Source organism: Thrips palmi, unplaced genomic scaffold (assembly GCF_012932325.1).
Source record: "Thrips palmi isolate BJ-2018 unplaced genomic scaffold, TpBJ-2018v1 HiC_scaffold_5, whole genome shotgun sequence".
In the NCBI taxonomy this organism is placed as follows: Eukaryota; Metazoa; Arthropoda; class Insecta; order Thysanoptera; family Thripidae; genus Thrips; species Thrips palmi.
The window spans coordinates 7,386,599-7,407,409 of NW_023144632.1; the positions used below are offsets into that span (position 1 = coordinate 7,386,599).

At 61.6% G+C, this 20,811-nt stretch overlaps 2 protein-coding genes across 3 annotated transcripts in view; one reads left to right on the forward strand and one right to left on the reverse strand.

Moving 5' to 3' along the window:
- LOC117651390 overlaps positions 1-12,881 on the forward strand; it is a 55,917-nt gene extending 43,036 nt beyond the window's left edge. Inside the window, exons 3-6 of the mRNA XM_034395397.1 lie at positions 3,883-4,219; positions 5,880-6,236; positions 7,666-7,974; positions 12,142-12,881. Of these exons, the coding sequence (XP_034251288.1) occupies positions 3,883-4,219; positions 5,880-6,236; positions 7,666-7,974; positions 12,142-12,741 (1,603 nt within the window). The 3' untranslated portion in view covers positions 12,742-12,881. The remainder of the gene's footprint in view (positions 1-3,882; positions 4,220-5,879; positions 6,237-7,665; positions 7,975-12,141) is intronic.
- LOC117650261 (autophagy-related protein 16-1) overlaps positions 1-20,811 on the reverse strand; it is a 183,139-nt gene that overhangs the window by 153,037 nt on the left and 9,291 nt on the right. The window lies entirely within an intron of this gene.

A 20,811-nucleotide genomic window follows, 5' to 3' on the forward strand; every position in this document is an offset into this window, starting at 1 on the left:
GCGGCGCGGCGGCCGTACCGTTCGGGCCTTGGGGCTGGCCGCGGTGCCGCTGGAGTGCCAGACCGCGGTAGTGCGGCGGGGTGCGGCGGGGCCGGACAGCCGATGCCTCCGATGCCATCGCCCCACGCGATGACGGCTCTATCTTGATGGATATCACCGGCGGGCCGGCGGGCCCAGTCAAAGCAGCTGAGGCGGCTGGCGGCTCGCGTCTCGCGGCTGGGCTCCTCCCCAACCTTGTTAACAATGAATGACAGGACAAATGAGAGCCCTGCCAGCCTCGCTACGCCGCGCATTAGGCCCGCCCGTCGCGGATGAGAATTTGGCTTGAGGTTACACCGCGAATAACCGCGCACTCCGCCACCGCACGCTTGTTATTTTTGGCAGCCGCTCACCGCCGCGGCCTTTTTCGTCGTCCGGACGCGCGGCGCGCAGCCAAATCGGCCAAATCGGCGGGCAGGCGCGGCAAGCGCCACTTCGCCGTTTCTTCCTCGGCGAAACAAGAGGGAACGCCGTGAATCGAGTCGTTACCGCTTCGCTGCCTCGCTGCAGTTGCATAAGAAGCCGATTGAAAAACGCGGTCGCGGCGCCGCCCCGTCATAACACTCTTCCGTCGAAGGGCGGCGCGCGAAGCAGTCCCGCTACGCGAGGCTCCGCGAGGCTACGCGCTACGCGGGATGCAGACTGATTCCGACAGTCGTTTTCGTCGCTCTGTCTCCCTCGCACTCATGGGGCGTCCCGTATCGGTGCGAGAGAGACGGAGCGACGACGGCGACTCTCGGAATCAGTCTGCCGGGCGCCGTGTTTCCCCTCGCCGAGATAAAAACGCCGAGATTCCGTCCAGTCCGCACATTAGTTTTCACTCAACAACTTTCTAGCGCCCGCGACACACTGCACCACTCGCCGGCCGTAACGGCCCGCCGGGTGATGTATGGAGTGCGGAAGGTGCGACCTCGCCCCGCCCCGCCTCGCTCGGCCCGTCCACCTGCCGCCCCGGCCCGACCCGCGCGCGGTCAACCCCCGGCAAAAAATTAAAAGTCACGTCGGATCGAAAATTTAGAGCCAGCCGTCGTTTACGGTGGCGAGTTTACGCAGCCAGTTCGGCGCTGATTGCACGCCACTGGCGGCCTGGCGCATGGCGCATCGGGGAATGCCGGGCGGGTGGTGCGCACTGCGCCCTGCAGGCCGATTCCGGGCTGCAGTTTCGTCGCTCTGTCTCTCTCGCACCGCCGAAGGCCCCAGGGGTGCGAGAGAGACAGCGTGCTGCAGTCGGTGGGCAGTCAGTCGGCAGCCAGTCGGCGCACGCGCTGCAATCGCCGCCTGTTTTATGACGTCAAGGGCTGGCCGGGCGCAGTGGCGCAGCCGGGCGGTGGCGGCCTGCCTGCAACATTGTACGCGGCGCGGAGGCGCGGCGGCGAGCCCTGATTGCGGCGTTGCGGCGGAGCGCCCATCCCCGAAAGCAGCGTTTCGGTGCATTCCGCGTCGACGGGGACCGACAGGGGCCGACAGGGGCCGACAGGCACAGCGGCCGTGAAACGCCGAGAAGACCGGACCCTGCCCTGCCTGCCTGCACGACGGCCTGGACGATGGCATGGCCGCATGCACTACATCGCATCACGCGCTTTCGCAGCCCGCCGTGCATAACTTGTCGAACGGCGGCGAAGTTACGGGAGCGGCAACAGGGACAGCTGGTTCCGAGTGTGCCTTCGTCGCTGCGTCTTCGTCGCACTCACGCGACCGCGGTGCGGGATCGCTGGCTGCAGGGCAGGCTAGGACAGCGCGGACGCTGCCAGCACGGTCTCGCCACCACTTTTACCAAAGCGAGGGCCAATGACAGCCATCGGGCTTGGAAATGATTCAGGGCTGACGGCCGGGAAGCCGAGGCTGGCAGGCAGGCAGGCAGGCAGGCTGGCAGGCAGGCAGGCAGGCAGGCAGGCAGGCAGGCAGGCAGGCAGGCAGGCAGGCAGGCAGGCAGGCAGGCTGGCAGGCAGGCAGGCAGGCAGGCAGGCAGGCAGGCAGGCAGGCAGGCAGGCAGGCAGGCAGGCAGGCAGGCAGGCAGGCAGGCAGGCAGGCAGGCAGGCAGGCTCCGCGTCTCTATTAGCCGACGCCCTGCTCCACTAAGCTGAGTAAGCTGGCGCCGCGGAGCCGCCGCCCCTGTATTGATGACGGCTGCCACGTCCTGCCGGCCGATCGGCACCGCGAGGCGACGAGGCGGCGACGACACGCACGACGGCCTGGTGATGGATGGCGTCCGCGTCCGCGGCGTCCCGGCGTCCGCGGCGTCCAGGCCCTTCGCCGCGTCCTCGCGCGTCGCCACACGACACAATTAGCCCCAACACAATCGCCTGCACGGCACAAACGCAGCGTGACGCGGCTACGCGGCGTCGGCACATCGCAGACGCGCTAATGAAAATGTTTTTCGAGTAGATTAGCTCGTCGAGGCCAGTGCTCCGCGGCGCTCCGCCGTGCCCGACAGCGCTCCGCGGATTCCCATCGATGAGATAATCTCGGGCCGACTTTTGTTTGCGTCGTAATGAGGTGTCTCGGAGCGTGAAAAGGCGAGGGCGAGGCGGACGAATAAATAGAGCCCGCGTCTTGCTCGTCATCGCCGCCCCGCCGCCTTGCCGCCTTTCCGGGCGGCACCTCGCGGCCACCTCGCGGCCACCTCCCGCAGGAAGCGCGGGAGAGGCGGCGTCCGGGACCGCCACCCTGGTTGCAGCAAGGCGGCGGAGACTGCACCGCCAGCACCGCGCCTCTCCAATCAGGGAGTCCCGTACGCCACGTGACCCCCGCCACGCACGCTCCGCGCAGGATATGAAAAATCCACCGCGTCGGCGCGGCGCCTCGTTGGCAAGGCGGATCAAGGCCACCGCAGTGACGGGGTCAACGGTCAAGGGTCGCGGCGCCACGCCTCGCCGTGCCGCCCCGCGGCCTCTGTGGCGGTCACTGCCGGCCGGCCGCGACAAACCACAGCGTCATAACCGCAAGGCGACGCTGGCGACGCTACCTCCCCGACGGCCGCCGAAGAGTCGTCCCGTCGCTCTGTCTCTCTCGCACCCCTAGGAAACGCCGCATGAGTGCCACAAAGACAGCAACGGAACGGCTCTGCTGCCGTCTTCTCCTCCCCCCCCCCCTCGGCTGACACATTGGCCACGCACAATCTAGCCGTCCATATTGGCCAGTCTGGACGGCAGCACCGCCAAACCACCGCCTCGCTGGCAGCGCCTGCACTGGGCAGCGCCTCGCTCAGTGTCGTTGCAGAGGCAAGCTGCGCCGTTTGGAGGACGATGATGCATCGCGTTTGATACACTTTTTTAATCCCCACAAACAGGTTGGCCGCGCGCTGCCCCGCCCCGCCACGCCCCGCCACGCCCCAACGCGTACGGAGGCTGATCGAGTGCGTTATACAGCATGCCCATGAGCAGCCCGTTAGAAAACTTATTTTGATGGCGATCATTTTCGCAGCTGGGAGCGCCATCGCCGTAATATTTTGTAGCAGTTTAATAGTCGGCGGGAGGGCTGGGCAGGGCAGGGCAGGGCAGGGCAGGGCAGGGCAGGGCAGGGCTGGGCAGGGCAGGGCTGGGCAGGGCAGGGCAGGGCAGGGCTGGGCAGTGCCGCTGTCCGGCGGCCACGGCATGGATGGAGGTCAGCCGATGTAAAAATGATTACGAGCTGGGTTGGGAGAGTGACGTCTCTAAGTACACTCCCGTCGAGTTGGGCCGAGTTCGCCCGTTAAACTGGGGCGATTTGACAGTTTATCGTACCGTGCCACAGAGACGTCGCGAGAGAAGAGCCTAGCCGCCGGGATGCGGCGGAAAATGGATTTCGTGAAGGAAACAAAAAAAATCCGTCTGACGTCCACCTTTTTCTCGTTGTGCCCTCCAGGTCCGCCAACTACCACAACAACACCGGCGAGTGCTCGCTCTCCGACATGGACCGCCTGACGGTGGCCGGGTCGGGCGCCTTCCGGCCGGCGCAGGACACCGACTACCTGGAGAACAACTGCGTGGAGGAGCCCGTCAAGCTGTGCGAGTTCCGCAAGGTGGCGGGCCGCATCCTCAAGACGGTGGACTCGGTCTACCAGGAGGTGGGCTCGGCGGACGAGTGCCGCGAGCTGTGCCTCAACTCGCCGTACCGCTGCCACTCGTACGACTACGGCGACACCGGCGAGCTGGTCTGCCGACTCAGCCACCACTCCAGGGCCACCCTCGCCGACATCCAGGTCAGTCGCTTTCCGGCCCACTCGAAAAGAGTGAGTGGCCGAGAGGCGAGGCGGTATGTTAAACAAACCCGACCGGGCCCAACTGCATCCGATTTGAGCCGGTGCGGGTTCAACGGCCGGCCGAGGGCCCGGCGGCCCGACCGGCCGCGTGGGGGGCTCGGCGTGGAGGGGGCGCGCCGGCGACACGTCCATGTGAACCTTGACCGTGGCCTGGACGGGCGGCACGGTGTCACCGCCTCGCCGGCCGCGCCGCGCCGCGCCTCATGTTGCCCCAGGTACCGGTGGGCTGCACTGCCCCGCGCCGCACCGCCCCGCACCGCCCGTCGAGCCGCTCGCTCCAAAGCCGGTCCAGTTTATTTCGGGCTCCAATGGGTCAGGCAGGCCAAAGGCGGGCCGGGCCGCCCGCCTCAGTGAGTCACGCGGGTGGGGGACGCCCGACGACCCCACTTCTGCATGCACCAAATGAATCCCCCCGAACCCGTTCCCCAACTATTTAACCCGCCGTTGAATGTCACGCCCGCCCCCGCCAGCAGGGCCGGGCCTTGGGCCGGGCCGGGACGGACTGCCGGCACCGCGCCAAACGGCGACGCCCGCGAGAACGAGCCAATCAGGGGCGCCACCCACGCCGTCGACGGATCGCTCCCCTTTCCGACACCCCCTTCTTTTTCAAAATGTCTCACTCATGCACGCGGCTCGGACAGTGCCAAGGAGTCCATTCCGGAGACCGTAAACCGAAACGGCCATTCAAGCCGCCATCAGTCAGTGATTCCGCGCGGTTCACCTGCCCCGCCCCGCCCGCCGCCGCCGCCCCGCCCCGCCCCGCCCCGCCCCGCCCCGGCCGACGCGACCGCAGCCTATCAGCTGCGCGCTCTGTGCTCTTTAGATGCCAGCGGCAGCAACAAAAACAATAATTCGAGCATCGCACTGCCAGCATTACTGTTGATAAACACTCGCTTCCTCTGGGAACTCGACCGAGGGCTCGACCTCTACCCGTCTGCTCGCCGGACTGCGGCAGCACTGCGGCAGCAGCATGCAGAATGGCATTCGATTCACGTCGCGCGTGCAGCCCGGCCCGGACGCCGAACTGAGCGTCTCGTCGCTCTGTCTCTCTCGCACCCCTGGGGACCGCCCCGAGTGTGCGAGAGAGACAGAGTGGCGAAAGCCCTCTTCGGAATCAGCCTGCAGGCCAGGCGAGCCTTGTCAATCCAATCCCGGCGGGCAATAATAAAGATATTTGCGGTCGGAGGCTGGCCGGGCCTAATATTAGTGCTGGCCGGGACGCGCAGCGCGCAGCGCGCACGGGGAGGCGCATGTGCCTGGCCGCCCGGCCGCCCGGTCGGCAGTAAAGATGCCCAGGGCGCAGGGCGCGGGCGCAGTCGCTCTGGCCATTGGTCGCGCTTTAACAAATCCCTCCGAGGAACAAAGTAGACGTGAGTTAATTATTGGGACCACCCGCGCACTCGTGTGCGCAGCACTGCACTGTGAGCACTGCGAGCGGTGCCCTCCGCCCCCTGACAATGGTCCAGTGATACATTCCCCTGGCGGCCACGCCGGCCATGCCGGGGCCCGGGCCCGGGGCCCGGGGCCGGCACGCCGACGTCGCCGATTCGCTTTCGGACGACACTGCACTGCCTTGTCTCATCCGCCGCCTTGCCCGCAGGACCCCTACCTGGACGTGCCCGAGGCCTCGACTTACGAGCTGAGCGCGTGCTACAACGTGAGCGTGGACTGCCGCTCCGGCGACATGGTGGCGCGCATCAAGACCAGCAAGCTCTTCTCCGGCAAGATCTACGCCAAGGGCTCGCCCAACTCGTGCGTGCAGGACGTGCAAGGCTCGCTCGACTTCGAGCTGCGCATGGCCTACGACGACGTCGAGTGCAACGTCAAGCACCAGGGCCTGGGCCGCTACCTCAACGACGTCGTCATCCAGCACCACGACACCATCGTCACCAGCTCGGACCTGGGGCTGGCCGTCACCTGCCAGTACGACCTCACCAACAAGAGCGTCTCCAACGAGGTCAGTAGCGCTTGCGCGCGCCATGTACATATACGCAACAAGCTTCTTTGAGGGGAGGGGGGGGATTTAGTCGTCTCCACGACCATTTATTCATAGCTCCACGCGTGGTCCAGGTTAAATTTACTGAAGCGGGAGAAGACCAACGGCAAAACACTTCCCTCATTTAAAATTTTTCTCCCCGGTAAAAAAAAAGAAGCCAGGTCCGTAAAATCGCATAATTCTTCCGGCCGTCGAAGGCACTTCCAATTCCCCCCGAGATTGCGCGAGCCGCAACGCCCCGCCACGCCACGCCGCGGCGATGGCAGCGCTAAGCCAGAAGCACGCCGCAAAACGGCAAAACTTAAACCGAGAAAAAGGAAGGACGCGAGAGAAAAAAAAAAAGGGAAGAGCTTTTGCAAAAAGTCATCAATACTGTACATAAATTTGCGGCAAAGGCGGGTGTTGGACTTGGGCCCATAAATCCGCGTGCCATCCGGGAGACATTTCGCCGTCGCGGCCGCGCTGCATTCTGCGACGCGGCGTGCAGGCGGCGTGCAGGCACCATGCAGGCACCATGCAGTCACCATGCAGGCGGCGTGCAGGCACCATGCAGGCACCATGCAGGCGGCTTGCACGCAGCGCCTTGCAGTGCAGCCACGGCAGCGCCCCGCGGCCTGCCGGGCGGCCGGTAGCGACGCGGCGCCCTCCGCTAGTCGGGTGGTCCTTTTTGTACGCCACGCATCGCGCCTCTCTTCATTAATTTCGCGTTAATGCCGCCGGCCGCCCCGCCCCGCCCCGCCGCGCCCCGCCCGCCTTGCATGCTTTCGCGGCTTCTGCCCCCGGCCGGCCTCTTTCCATTGAGCCGCCGGAAATCATTGATGCTCGAGGCAGCGCGCGAGTCAATGCCTTCCTGGGAAGTGGCGGCGCCTGGCGGCGCTGCGACGCCCCCGGCCCATTAACTTAACGCCGCGACGTTGCCGCGGGCCGGCGGGCCGATTGAGCCATCAACAAGCTGTACATAAAGAGCTTCGGAGTTTTACGCATGGCGCCTGATCGGAAAAGCAGTGCTTGCATGTTCGCTTTATCTTGCCCAAAGAATGTCTCATTAAGAGCTGGCCGATGAGGAGATCGATCTCCACGGCGACACGGTTCCAGAGACGGTTAAAGACAGGGGCGTAAAAACGGCCCGGATTTGTAGGGTAGCTTTTCAACGGCGGCCATCACAGCAGGGAATCCTGCGCGGAGCCATGGCGGAGCCCACGCTAAGTGGCTAATTTTTCAGAGCTCCTCCCACTCCTTCTTCTTCTTCCTCTCTCACTGTGAGGCTTCCCACCCACTAACTGTTGAGCACATCACTGCTTGTTCCTAGGTCAGGTGCCAGGTGCGGACGTTGTGTGTGTGTGTGCCGCTCAAGTGTTGCTGTTGCTAATTACAGATTGTGGGTTACCAGGTGGACCTGGGCGTGCGCGGCGAGGTCCGACCGGTGCTCACCGAGGAGGTCAACGTGGACTCGCCCAACGTGGCCATGAAGATCACCGACCGGCGGGGCAGCGAGGTGCTGCCCGCGGCCGAGGTGGGCGACCCGTTGGCGCTCCGCTTCGAGATCCTGGACCGCCACTCGCCCTACGAGATCTTCGTCCGGGAGCTGGTCGCCATGGACGGCGTCGACTCGTCCGAGATCGTCCTCATCGACTCCAACGGCTGCCCCACCGACCACTTCATCATGGGCCCCCTCTACAAGTCCGTCGAGTCCGGCAAGGTGAGCGCCACACACTCTTCACAGGGACGGCAGAGCGTCGTGATGCCAAGCCGGCGTCAAACGGGAAAACAGCAACCCGGCAGAAACGTAAACGGAACTAGTCAAATTCTAGAACTAGGCTAGGAGCCAGTGGCGGCCAAGTTTCCGTTTTCTCTCCGGGCGTGCTCCGAATGGGTGGCATCGGGGACTTGCATTAGTGCGCAGGGGGGCCGCCTGTGTCCGGCCGAGCAGACAGGCGCCACCACCGCCACCCACTTGGGCCGTCGCCTTGGCCGTCGCCTTGGCCGTCACCTCGGCCGCCGTGTTGTGACTCCGACTCAACAGACGGGGTCCTAAAGCCAACCAAAGCAAGCCAAAGCCAGCCAAAGCCGACTAAAGCGCACGCGGCCAGTGCCAACGTCCACTGCGACTCGCAAACACGGCCTATTACGACCCCGAGACCGAATCCCCGACGCCCGACGCATTGGTTCCGCCAGCGGCCGCCAAAGGGGTAAAGGGGGCGCCACTGCCGATCCACTGCGCGATCCACTGCCCCAGCACTGCGCCACGCGTGCCAACCGCGCGGCCGCCTCTCTAAATTCCCGACCCAACTACTCGCCGGCCGAACTTCCCCGCCGGATCGCGGTGATAAAACGTTGCAGCGAGGCGGCGCCCCTAAAGCCCGTCAACAAGCCAACGGCCGGCAACGGCGCACTAAGACCGACTCGCCCGGAGGCAGCCCAGAGGTCGGCAGCTCGTAAAAACTTGCGAAAACGGCCTGATGGGACATTTGCTTCAAATCAGTCAGCCGGCCAGCCAGCGCAAAGGCATCGCGACGCGCGCGCGTGTGTGTGTGTGTGTGAACTGTCTGCGCGCAATTAAATCCTAATTAGTTTACTTGACCAAATCGGCGGCATTAAGCGTGTGCGCAATTACTGCGGCGATGGCCGCCGGTGGCCAAGCCTTGCGCGGCGGCCGGTACCGGCCGGTACACGCAGAATTCGAACGAGCATGAAGCAATTCGCGCGGCGCCGCGGCGACGGACGGACAGACGGACGGACGCACGGACGGGGACGCTTCGGAAATAAGCCGTAAACTGGGCTTTTCCTTCCCACACTTACTTAGAGGAGCTACAATGGCAACGCAACAGCCCGGCCGAGGTGGTGCCGGTGCACTACACCACACACACACACACACACACACACACACACACACACACACACACACACACACACACACACACACACACACACACACACAGAGGGGGAACTCTTTGAGGCGAACGCTCCGGCTTCTTGCGAGAAACAGACCACTTATTGTGGCTAGCTGGCGCGCTAGGCGGACGCTGGGTTCAGGGCAGCCCGGGCGAGGGGGCCTTGGGTGCCCAAGGGCCCGGGAGGCCGCCCCACAATGCACTGCACTGGCCTGCACTGCCCTGCACTGGCCGTAATACCGCGAGCCTCTTTACGGCCCTGTCAGCGACCCTCGCAAACCCCGAGCCAATTTACAGCGTTAATTTGAGAGCGGCCCGGCGGACGATGACAGCGGCCAAGTCGGCGGCTGGCGCGCGGGATCGAACCCGGGCCGCCCCGTCCGCGCGTCGATCATCGCCGACGGCACGGTAGCGACGCGAGGGACGCCGAACCCATCTCAATTAGACTGGCGGCGAAAACGCGAACCGGTTCGGGCGGCGCGCGCCACAATGCATCGCGATGCACAATGCGAGGCAATCTGTTTTAAAAAGTGCATCTAGGCTACTCGTTGCGGCTTATAATTGAAACACCGCACGCCGCGAGGAAAAGGAAGCGGGGAAAAAAGCACGCGCGCGCGCGCCGGTGGCGGGACTCGAACCCCCTCCGTCCGTGCGTCTTCCTCCACACTGGGATGAGCAGAAGCGACTCTGACGGCAAGTCACATAAATAAAGAGGACCGAAAGCGAGGTTCGCGGGGGCCGCGGCGGGTCCGGCCACGACCACCCTGACCGGGGGCGACGAGTTTCGGCCACAGAGAGGCACTCCGGCCCGGACGGAGCGCCCCGACCGGGGTCCGGCCGAGGTCCGGCCGAGGTCCGGCCGGGCTCCGGCCGAACTATAAACCGCACGCAGTCTAAGACGGTGGTATAATGCTACAAGACAAGCGGATAAAAGCGGGCATAAATTTCCGGGGCCCAAATGGGCGGGGAAGCGGCCTCATGGCTACTTCTTGACTTTGCTGCGCGCCTCGCCGCCGCGCCGCCACACGGGCTGTTTTATGCAGAACAGGACGGACGGGACGAGAGAGCGGCGCGGCGCGGCGGCAGGGAAGACGCCTTTTGCTCCTTCCTTCCACCATTTCCCCCGATAGGTTGAGACGTCGTCCACTCCACGCGAAACCCAAGGTTCCCAACGCCATTTTCAGTTCATTTCGTGGCGCCGCCGAAGCGCCAGTTCTGGTTCTTGACGCCCCGTAAACCGTTGGCCGAAAACGCGAATCCCGCGGATGACGCGCAGTCCTTCAAGATGGCAATCGGCACGGACAGGTCGCGAGGGCACGGACGCCTTTCATGCGCACGCCGCGCGCACCGCGCACGCGTGTCTGGGCTGCCTGGCTGCCTGGGCGGCACACAGTGGGCCAGAAGACCGGTGGAGGCGGCCAAAACTCCAGACGCGATTGGGCTCCAGAGTCGCTAAATGGGACTCGAACCGAACGTGTGACCCCACCAATGGATTCCTCGTTCGTAGAGCAATCCATTGGTGGGGTCACACGTTCGGTTCGAGGCCTGTTTAGCGACTCTGGAGCTCAAAACGCGTCTAGAGTTTTGGCCGCCTCCACCGGTCTTCTGGCCCACTGTGCGGCAGAAAGGCCCAAAGGCCGAAACGGGCAGCAGCTCCCTTTCATGCGGCGGCCCGAGGAGGTAGACGACCCGCTAGACAAAAGACGGCGCCACGCCGCGCCACGCCGCGCCACGCCGCGCCACCGGGCGAGCGGGACGCGACGCGGCTGTGCAAATATTCGCCGGCTTGTCCGGGTATGCAAACACGCCGGGGCACACAGTCGTCATCGCCGCCACAAAAAAAGACCTCGCACAGTACACCATTCATTGGCGCGCAAATATTTAGAGGGAGGCAGAGAAAGAAAAGCAAAACAAAGAGAGAGGGAAAAAAAAGTTGGCAACGGCCGCGACGCGTCGTGCGGTGCTATCCTCGCGCGACAGCGGGACAGCGCGGGACCGCGGGGAGGGGGCGCAGGGCGCAATGTAACACAGAGCAAGACAAATTGGCGCTCCTTGGGCGATCATGCGAAGTCATGGGATGCGAACATGCAAACAAATGGCGGAGGAGCGGGCGGGGGCAGGGACCTGGCAGGGACCTGGCAGGGACCTGCAGCACACCGTTTAGGAATTCTTTTCGTCTCGCAGACTCGCAGACGCAACGCGCCGGCCGAGGCGGGCCGAGGAATCCGCGCAATGCGAATCGCGTCGATCCAAAGCCATTCCTCCGAGCCGAATTTCCCGTCGCCCTCTCTGCGCCCTTTACATGGGTGAAAGGGAAGAGAGGCTGGCAAAAAAAAAGGCGCGACTCGCTTTTCGTGGCGTCGCGCTCGCCTGACGAAACGCCTTCAAAGGAGCCTCTGCCTGCGCCGAAAAAAGCCCGTCCGACAGGATTACATCGATTCACTTTCCTCGTTGCATAGCAGACGACACAATGGCGGGCGTCATAGCAGGCGACGCGAATCGGCCGCGGAAGTCTCGCAACCGAAAAAAAAAAAGAGTCAACAACCCTGGCAGGGCGTCGCGGGGCGCAAGGGAGGACAGCTATGCGTTAACGCGCCGGAGCCAGCCGGAGCGAGGAATAAAAAATAAGCCGCGCGGCCGCTAAATGCGGGCGGAAACGTTAACGAACCAGATCCAAATCGCGCCAAAGAAAGGCTGCCTCTCACGCGAAAACGCTGTAACAAAGCGGCGACTCACTGCACTGCCCTGGCCGGCAGTGCGCTGCCAGTGCGCCGGCACTGCGCCGGGGTCAATGGCAGGGAACCTTTTTATGGCGCTTCATTTCGGGAGAGGGCTCCGTGTGTTTGCACTGTAATCGAGACGCGCTGAGGCGTGCCAGGCGTGCCAGGCCGCCCCATACACACCTGGAACAAACACGGGGACACACGTCAGCGAGGTGCATACAAGGCGACACTGAGAGACGGCTTGTGTTGCAGGTGCTGCTGTCCTACTTCGACGCCTTCAAGTTCCCCTCGTCCGAGGTGGTGCAGTTCCGCGCCCTGGTCACGCCCTGCCTGCCCGCCTGCGAGCCCGTGCAGTGCGACACGGAGGACTCGTCGGGAGAGCTGCGCTCCGTGCAGTCCTTCGGGCGCAGGCGGCGGCGGCGCTCCACGTCCTCGACGGCCGTGTCCAGCCCCAGCGCGCGCGAGGACCTGCTGCTCGTGCAGAGCATCCGCATCATGGACAAGTTCGGCTTCGACCCCAGCAAGCTGGCGGGCAACGCAAGCGAGAGCAGCACGGTGTTCGTGTCCGAGGACGGCTCGGCCGCCGTGTGCGTCAACCTGGCGGGCGTCGTGGTGGCGGGCATCGTGTTCCTGGCCGCGCAGCTGGCCGTCATCGCCGTGTGGACGTGCGTGTGGCAGCGCCGGCGCGGCAGCAAGCAGCGCCACCTCGACGCCATGGACGGCATGTCCGTCAGCGTGCCCTCCATGCACTCGGGCCACGCCGGCAGCCACAGCAGCCACGGCAGCAGCCACGTCTCGCGCACCGACTCGCTGTGCAAGCTGTACGACACGGGCTACGCGCGCCGCTTCTAGGCCCAGCCGCTCCGAGGCCAGCCCGCCAAGCTCCCAGGCCAGACTCCACCCTGCGGTCGCGTGACCCGGCTGTGGACTCGGGGCCTTTGAGCTCGGCTTTGGCTGAGGCTTTGGCCCAGGCTTTGGCCGAGGCTTTGACCCTTGGCACTGCACCTCACACTGCAGCGACCCCGGCAAGGCCAAGCGAGGCCACGCGAGGCCTGCAGGCCGGCCGCCCCGGCCCGCGCTGCGCTCCAGCTTGCTCCAGCGTCGAGGTTCCCGCTTCATTACCTCATCGACCAAGTACAAACTGCCACCACGAGGCGGGCAGGGGGCGCCACCATCCCTAGGGATGTGCCATCGACGAAAGACGCGGATCTTCAATCAAAAGAATATCTCAAGCAACATTTAATTTCTGTTTAAATCCGAGAACCATGTGTGAATGTATGTTGAAACCGCGTGCATGACTGGTTCAATGCCAACGAGGACTGTTCAGTGAGCCCGTTACATCGAACAAAGGAGATCACAAGACTGCCCCCTTTCTTTCTATCGTATCGTTAACGTGCTTTAAATGAGTCAGGTAGATTGATTAAAAAGACGGCAGCGCGTCAAGGACGGTGTCAGCACTCCGCCGCTTAAAAATGCATGGAATACTTTACACATGAGCTATGGAACGACCGACATGACTACTAATACCAGCTCAAATGTTTGTGACTCTGACGGTTCGAAGGTTGACTGGATTTGTGCGGGGTGACACACACTCAAAGCAGGTTGGCCTGATTCAATGTCTCGCTGCACATGTCGGAATGCCACTTAACTTTTGGTACCTATTTAACGATGACAACGATTTCTAAAGAAGAGTATCACCCTGTAAAAATGATGCCATTTAATTATACAACAACTCTGAGTATATGTTTAAATATAAGATACATGAAATTGTCAAAGGTAAACAAATCAGTAATGCTGCCGGCTAAACGGACTAAAGATAGAGCCGAGTACTTCACAGAGATTATGGTGATAAAACTTTTGATACAAGAGGTTAATTTTTTGAAAAATTTGTGCAATTTGTATGAAAGGCTCTTTGTAATATTAGTGGAATACGTGGGCTGCAGCGGATGTCCGAACGGACGCTCTCTCGGCCGCCGTCCATTTTACGTAGAACTTTAAAAGATCCCTTCATTACTCGAAGTACGCAAAAGTTTAATTATACAAGTATGAAGTGAGAATGATATTTGAATGTGAATGTGTGTGTGTGTGAGTTTGCCTTCCCAGAAGTGAAAGTCTATACTCCTTTAGTATAACAGACAGAAGTGAGTTTATCTTTAGGTAAAGCGCAATTCTACAAGGGCATAGGTTCGTATGGAAAGCATTGATACAATAGTAAAAGACTTCTAGCTCCACGATCCAAGCAGACAAGTGCTGCCATAAAAAGGAAACACCCACAGTTTTTGTAGTAAGAAAGAAAGTAAAGTCTGCTTGGGGTTAGGAAGGCTTAAAAATTATTTGAACTGGAGCTCTCTTGACCGAGTAATTATAAATATATAAATATATATAGGTATACATATTTAAGAAATGTTATATTTAATGACGATGAGGTGAGGATGACCTGCTCGATAATTTGTGTGTTATATTTATATCAGTGTGTGTGAATGAGTGCGTGTAAGAATATCGAGTGTTTGTCCTCTTCTCGAATTATCAGGGTCTACAATCAATCCAAATGTTGGATTACGCTTTGTACCCTAAAGTTTTCTTCAAAATAAGAAAACATTCAAATTGAAAGACAATCACAAAGATGTGGAACATCATTGCAATGTAGGTCCTGAATTTAAAATGTTCACTCACACTTCGTCTCTCAAGATAAAATAAAGAGAAATGTACCTGTGAACTTGTGCGTTTGGTGAGATGCCAGATGCAAAGAGAGCCTGGTGCGGCATGACATCAATTTAAAACGTGCCTTCCTGTGTCTACTTATGTAATAGTTGTTCGTAACATTGACGCTTTTCTTTTAATAAAAAAGGAACTAATTTAATTTATTGAAATACGTGCCTTTTGTTTCTCCCTTTTACCATCCACATACGAAATGCTTTTTTCTCGCAACTTTGAAAACAAACTGAAAAAAACCAAAAGGCTAATCAAATTTTGAGTGTCGCAAGTACACACAACGCTAAACTAACTGTCGTCTTTTTCACGACGGTGGGGCTCGCGTAATGATACTGCTTCCGACAAAATCAATATCATTTAAGACACTGAGAGCTAACATTCCACACGCATGTGACAAGAAGCAGAGAAACAATCTCTAGGCCAACCCAACAATTACTCTTTGTTTATGTGTCGAAGTGTTCGGGAGAGGAGGGTAGAACGAATTGGAAACGTTCGGACAAACATTTTATTACCAGCTCAGCAAAAACTACACTTAGTGGTGGCGTCCCGAAGATGCCCAGGGTAAATTGATGGTCACAGGGAGATGCGCCGTAGGGCTCCAAAACCCAAGGCCTGTAAAAGGAAAGTAAGGCATTGCACGTACACTGTGCACGACAAAGGGACCCAATCACGTCGGGGATTGACTCGCTTTGGACTCGCTGTGTGCGCTTGTCAAAAGGTTAACTAACTGGCATAACGGTCCTATTCAATCGGCCGACAGGCTCGCAGAGCCTGCCCGCCCGCCCGCGCGGGGGCTTGGAGGATTTCGATTCGTTTTCCCACAGCTGACAATTCGCTTGAAGGGCCTGGCTTGAGCTGCTCACGCCAAGGCTGACCTACGGTCGCACATCATGGTGCAGTAAAGCCGACCGCAACAAATTAGCAGGCTTTGAGTGCACACTGAAACGGAGGCACAGGCACGTCAGTCACAGCCAGACGGCCAGACGAATTTTCGCTCCTCCGGTGCGCGTTTCCCCGTTGAGAGTCTTTATTCCGGGAGCACGTACACTGTGACGGAAACAAAAACATGAGGCCCGCAAGTTTAGCGCGCCGACGCATAAAACAATCACTCCGCCGTCGACTCATATATCCACTTAACGACCGTGGCGTTTGGGGCAAGAGGAACATCGCTCGTCTACTTCTAAAATGCTGCAGGTCTCGTAATTAAAACGGAGGTAAAAGTGCCAACGGACATCGCCCAGCGACCGGGAATTACACCTAAAATCCCCAGCGAAAACAAGAGGCGGCGGTTCGAAACAACTGCACGACCCGCTCCCAAGCACCGGCAATGCCATCTGAATCCGCTCCTGCCAGGAACCCTCCCAAAAACGGGGCCTGCAAAGGACGAATCTAGAAAACATCTGGAGCTCATGGCATGTGCCGCTATGCACCTGTCTCGAAGGAGGTCATAACCAAGTGGAGATGGGTTTACACCCATTGTGAATAATCGGCCGGACACCTTTACGGCCTGCCTGCCCGTGGTCTGCCCATGGCTCTTGCCATGGCTTGCCTGTCGCGTAACATTCCGTAACAGCTGGCCGAAACTATCAGGTCGGCGCAACGGCAACCAGCCGAATTCCTCCCGTGGAACCATCCCACCTTCCCGAGAAAATTCAGTTGGGCAGAAAAATTCTTCCGACGACGATTCGATAGCATCGTGGATGAGGGAGGGACTACCGGGCAGCATGCTTCCCGCAACTCGGACAAAATTCCGGTGAGCCACGCAAGCCTGCGCAAGCCTGCGCAAGCCGAGCTGCTCTTCCGATCGATTCTAACGGTGTGCCAGCGCCCAGCGCCACCAACGCGCGTCGCGCTGCGGTCCGTGCGCCAGGGCATGCGCGCGCGCGCACGCACGCACGCACCAGTGCACTGCCAGCACGGCCACCCGCAGCAGCGAGTCGTTCTCGTAAACCGAGTGACCACTAGGTCAGGCCGGCGCAGCCCGGCGGCCCCCGCACCTTTCCGTTCAAAATCAGCCGGGGATTCGCAGGAGAGTTTAGAGCGCCGTGCCGACCGGGACTCGCAAGGATAAATCACGCGGGGCGGGGCGGGGCGGGGCGGGGCGGGGCGGGCAGCGGAAGGAACGCCGACCCTGGGGGTCCGGGCGGGGCACTGCGCATTCATCCCGTTGTGATCTACTTGAGAGGGGAATTTGTCAATGAAACATTTCCCTATCAATTTTTGCGCGGTGCACCGACATGGCTACCAGCCTACCCGGATAGTGTGGCGCTGCGTTGATGGATGGTGGCCGCTGCAGCCGCTGCAGCCGCTGCAGCCGCCGCAGCCACTGGCCGAGCCAGCAACAAGGTATCAGGGGTATCAAACATGGACACGGCCCCACAGGGCACCAGGGCCCCGCAGGGGGCAGCGGTCTGGAATGTAGGTTAGCAGAAAGCCGAGGGGGCGCGCTCCCCCAGACTCCCCCAGGCTCTGGCTCCCCGCAACCCCCGCCAAGTGGACCCGCGGAGCCCCCACTGAGGCATTGTCCACTCTGTCCTCCTCGTAATCTCAATACGAATAGCGCCCTCGTTAGCAGTGCGTGACACATATTCACATTCCGCCGGTGTGTTGTGTGTCAATCCGGCATACCGCATTGAGCTCGGTACACACGTGCGCTCCGGGGGGGCCAACCAATCTGGTCGCCGCCCCAGTGGCGCCAGCCTGCGCCAGCCGACCCGGAGATGTGCTCGGAGCAGCAACAACCTGCTGGTCGACAACAACGACGTCCACTCGTACAAAACTCGGGCCGATCTTGCCCCTTCCTACTCGGAAAAGAAATCATATCTATAACCTGATCGGTGTCCGTCCGTTTATGGTCGGCATAGTTGAGTGCGACTAATCGAGGGGTCCCAAAAGGGGTCCCCGAGAAGTCGTGCTGGGGGACTGTCCGGCCGTACTGCCAGCGCACGGCAGGCAGCGGAGAGAAAAGGGGCTTTTTGTGACGTTTTTTGAGCGAGTGTGGCGTGAGTGTGTGTGTGTGTGCGTGCGTGTGGTTTTCGCCGAAAGTAAAACCGACTGAAAAAGTGCTTCCCCCTCCGACTCCGAGCCGACGCTCCGCGCACTCCAACAAGTGGCACTTCTTCTCGTGAGCCGCAGAAAAGGCACGCCTGTTTCCTCATACAGCCGCCAAGCCATTTGAAACAAATACGTAATCCCTCGGGGAGTGGGAAAAAAATAAAAATGAACCCCTTTGAAAGCGGAGCAGGCAGTGCCCCGCCACGGCCTCGGCCACGGCCCTTCTAAGGAGAATAGCAAATTCCTGAGCGAGCGCCGCGCTATTACATCAGGAAGACGCCAGCCAGGCAAGCCACGCCGGGACGGACGGGCTGGGCCGGCCGGGCCTGCAGGGGCTGCACCAGGACGGGCCTAGGACGGGCCTCGACGATGCGCCGACGGATAGCACGCCAGCGGTCCTTATGTTAATAAGAATCAAAACTTGGACAATCTCCATTTCAGCGAAACGCGCCTTGCACTTCGGCACCGCGATGCACGCCAGCAGATGAGACTGGGCGCGCTCGCGGTGCAGCGGACGCAATCATAACACACACACACACACACACACACACACACACACACACACACACACACACACACACACCTGTTGCCTTGTTCATTCAGAGAAGAACGCGAACGCGCGTGACGTTTCGGTCATTATCGTGTATGCATCATCGACTCAGCCGCGCTGTCGTGGAGGCGAGTCCGAGAAAAATAAGAACCTAAGAAAGCTCCATAATAAATATATCCGAGTTATTATTTTCGAGTTTGATGCGCGGACGACGCGCGCCCGGACGACAGACCGACCGCCGGCGCCGGCATCAAGGCAAGGCCGGGCGAAGGCACCACATGAGGCATTAATCGAGGAAAATTGTATTTCGTCGGAGCCGCGCCGCGCCGGCGTTCCGTATCGGAATGCCATGGAAATAATGGACAAGACATCGATCAAAGCGTGGCTGCTACTTGCAATCGTAGAGGAGCGGGACGCGCTCGGCCTGGGGCCCGGCCTGGGGGCAGGAGGGGGAGGGGGCGGCGGGGGGCAAAAAGGGGCGGCCAGCTTTTTGCCGTCCGTCTCCCTTATTACGAGGGGGGCCCCGCGGGCCAGCCATGAATGGCCAACGCACGCGCCTCGGCGGCCGGCCGGGCGGGCAGGCTAGCAGCGCTGGCAGCCCCGCGGCAAACGCCGCACCGCGGCAGCGCCCGCTCCCAAACGCGCCGCGGCACCGCGGCCCTGAATCAACGCAAATCGAAAAGCGCGCCGCGACGTTCCATGCATGAGAATGAAGCTCCGCCGTTCGGCCGCGCGATTTCTGCGGAACTGTCATCTCGCTACTGCCTTTTTCGCCCGGCGGGCCGCCGGGGGGCCGATGGCGGCCGACGGCAAGGTCGTTACCGACGCGTTACGGCGCCGTCGCAGCGTCGCGACGCGTCACGTCGCCATGGCGGCGCGCGCCGCACGCGGGAACGACCCGCACGTCCAGCAGTGGCGCGAACCGTACCGCACCGCCGGCGGCCGCGGACCGCAGGCAGGCCGCGGCGAGCAGGCTGGCGCCGCCGGGGTTTTACGGGATCCCCCCGGTCGGTCGCAGCGCGATGCGCCTCTCACTCGCACCTACACGACTGTACTACAAACCACCCGATTCACTGCAGCCCTGCTTCCGCCCCTTTGCGGCACTAGCAAGGACCGGCTCGGCCTCCCGGAAAGCAGGGAGGGCCCTTCAGCGGAAACCCGCGAGGCGTTGGAGTCATCCTCTTCCCGTCCGCTGGCGCCACTCCGTCAGGGGCGGAGGCTGCGTGCGTGTCATTAGCGCGCAATCAGGGCGGCCGCACCGCGCCCCGGCAGCGCCTCGGCAGCGCCGATCACAACGCACGAGAGGAATGCGCCAAAGGTCACCGCGGCGGCCGAGACAAAAACACGCCGCGGGAAAAAAATGTGGGGGAAAATAAACTGAAAACAGCAGTCGCATTCAGCATGGCGGCCATCCATCTGCCCATCCGTTCGTCCATCGGACTGACGCCGGCTGACGCGGTGCGGGGGGAGGGGGGGGGGATTAAGACGCGGCCAACTCGCCCGCGGCGTGCGGCGTGGCGCAGACCGGCGCAGCGTGGTGCAGCCCGCCACTGGCTTACGCATCACGACCAGCCGCGGCCTGCCTCGGCCATCCGCAGCGCCGCGGCCGTGAATGGACTGCGCCACCCCGCCCTTCATCAGCGGCACGGCGAGGTGGTGGCCGAGGACGCGGCCTCCACCATGCGCGGCGTCCCGGCGAGTCTCGGGCCTCTTTGCCTCTCCCTGCGCGCCGAACATTTAGTCACTTTCGTCGGCGCGTTGTTCCGGCGGAGAGGCTGCCTGCTCGGGATTAAACAAGGCGGTGACTTTTTTTTTCCCCGCGGGATTAACCACGCATAAAACAATAAAAGCGAGAAAACAAGAGCCGCACTAAAACGAGGCGGCGCTGCGCGATGCGGCGCGGCCAGCCAGGCGTGGCGGGAACCAGCCGCGTCACCCGGCGCCCTGCCCGCCCTGCCCGCCCTGGCCTCTCCAGGCCGAGTCGCAATTAAACGACTTTATCAACAACCCCGTCGCGGCGTCCCGGCGTCCCGCGCGAGTTCACGACCTCGACACCTCTCTCACGCCTCCGCGTCCGCCTCCCCGCTCCGCACCGGCAGCCCGGCGGCGCGGCCGGCCGGCCGGCAGGCGGCTGCACGGGTGAACGAACCAAATTAATGGAGTGACATAGCTGTAGGCGCCCGGCCCGTAGGACCGTAGGTGGCCGTGCCGGTGCCTGGCCCGCGGCCCGCTACTCGGCGTCGCTCGAGCCCAAACGTGGCCACGATAGCGCAGGTCAAAGCGTCCTGGTCATCGCGGCACGGCACGGCACGGCACGGCACGGCACGGTCCGGTCCCAATAAAGCAACGGGCCGCGGGGGCCAGGCCATCCTCCACAAACCCAGCGGGGTCCTCGGGCCGCCTTGACTGGTCGCTCGGCGTGCGGCGACGCGGCCCATAACGTCCACACGCAGGATGTCAAGTCAGCGGTTTGGTTTGGGCAGTGCGCGCAGACAAAGCAGACTGGCGCAGAGAGTGCGTGGGCCAGGGCAGGGCAGGGCCACCCCGAGGGCCTGCTGCTTCTGCCTTGCCACCAGACGTAACGGCACAGCGCTGACGCTCCGCGC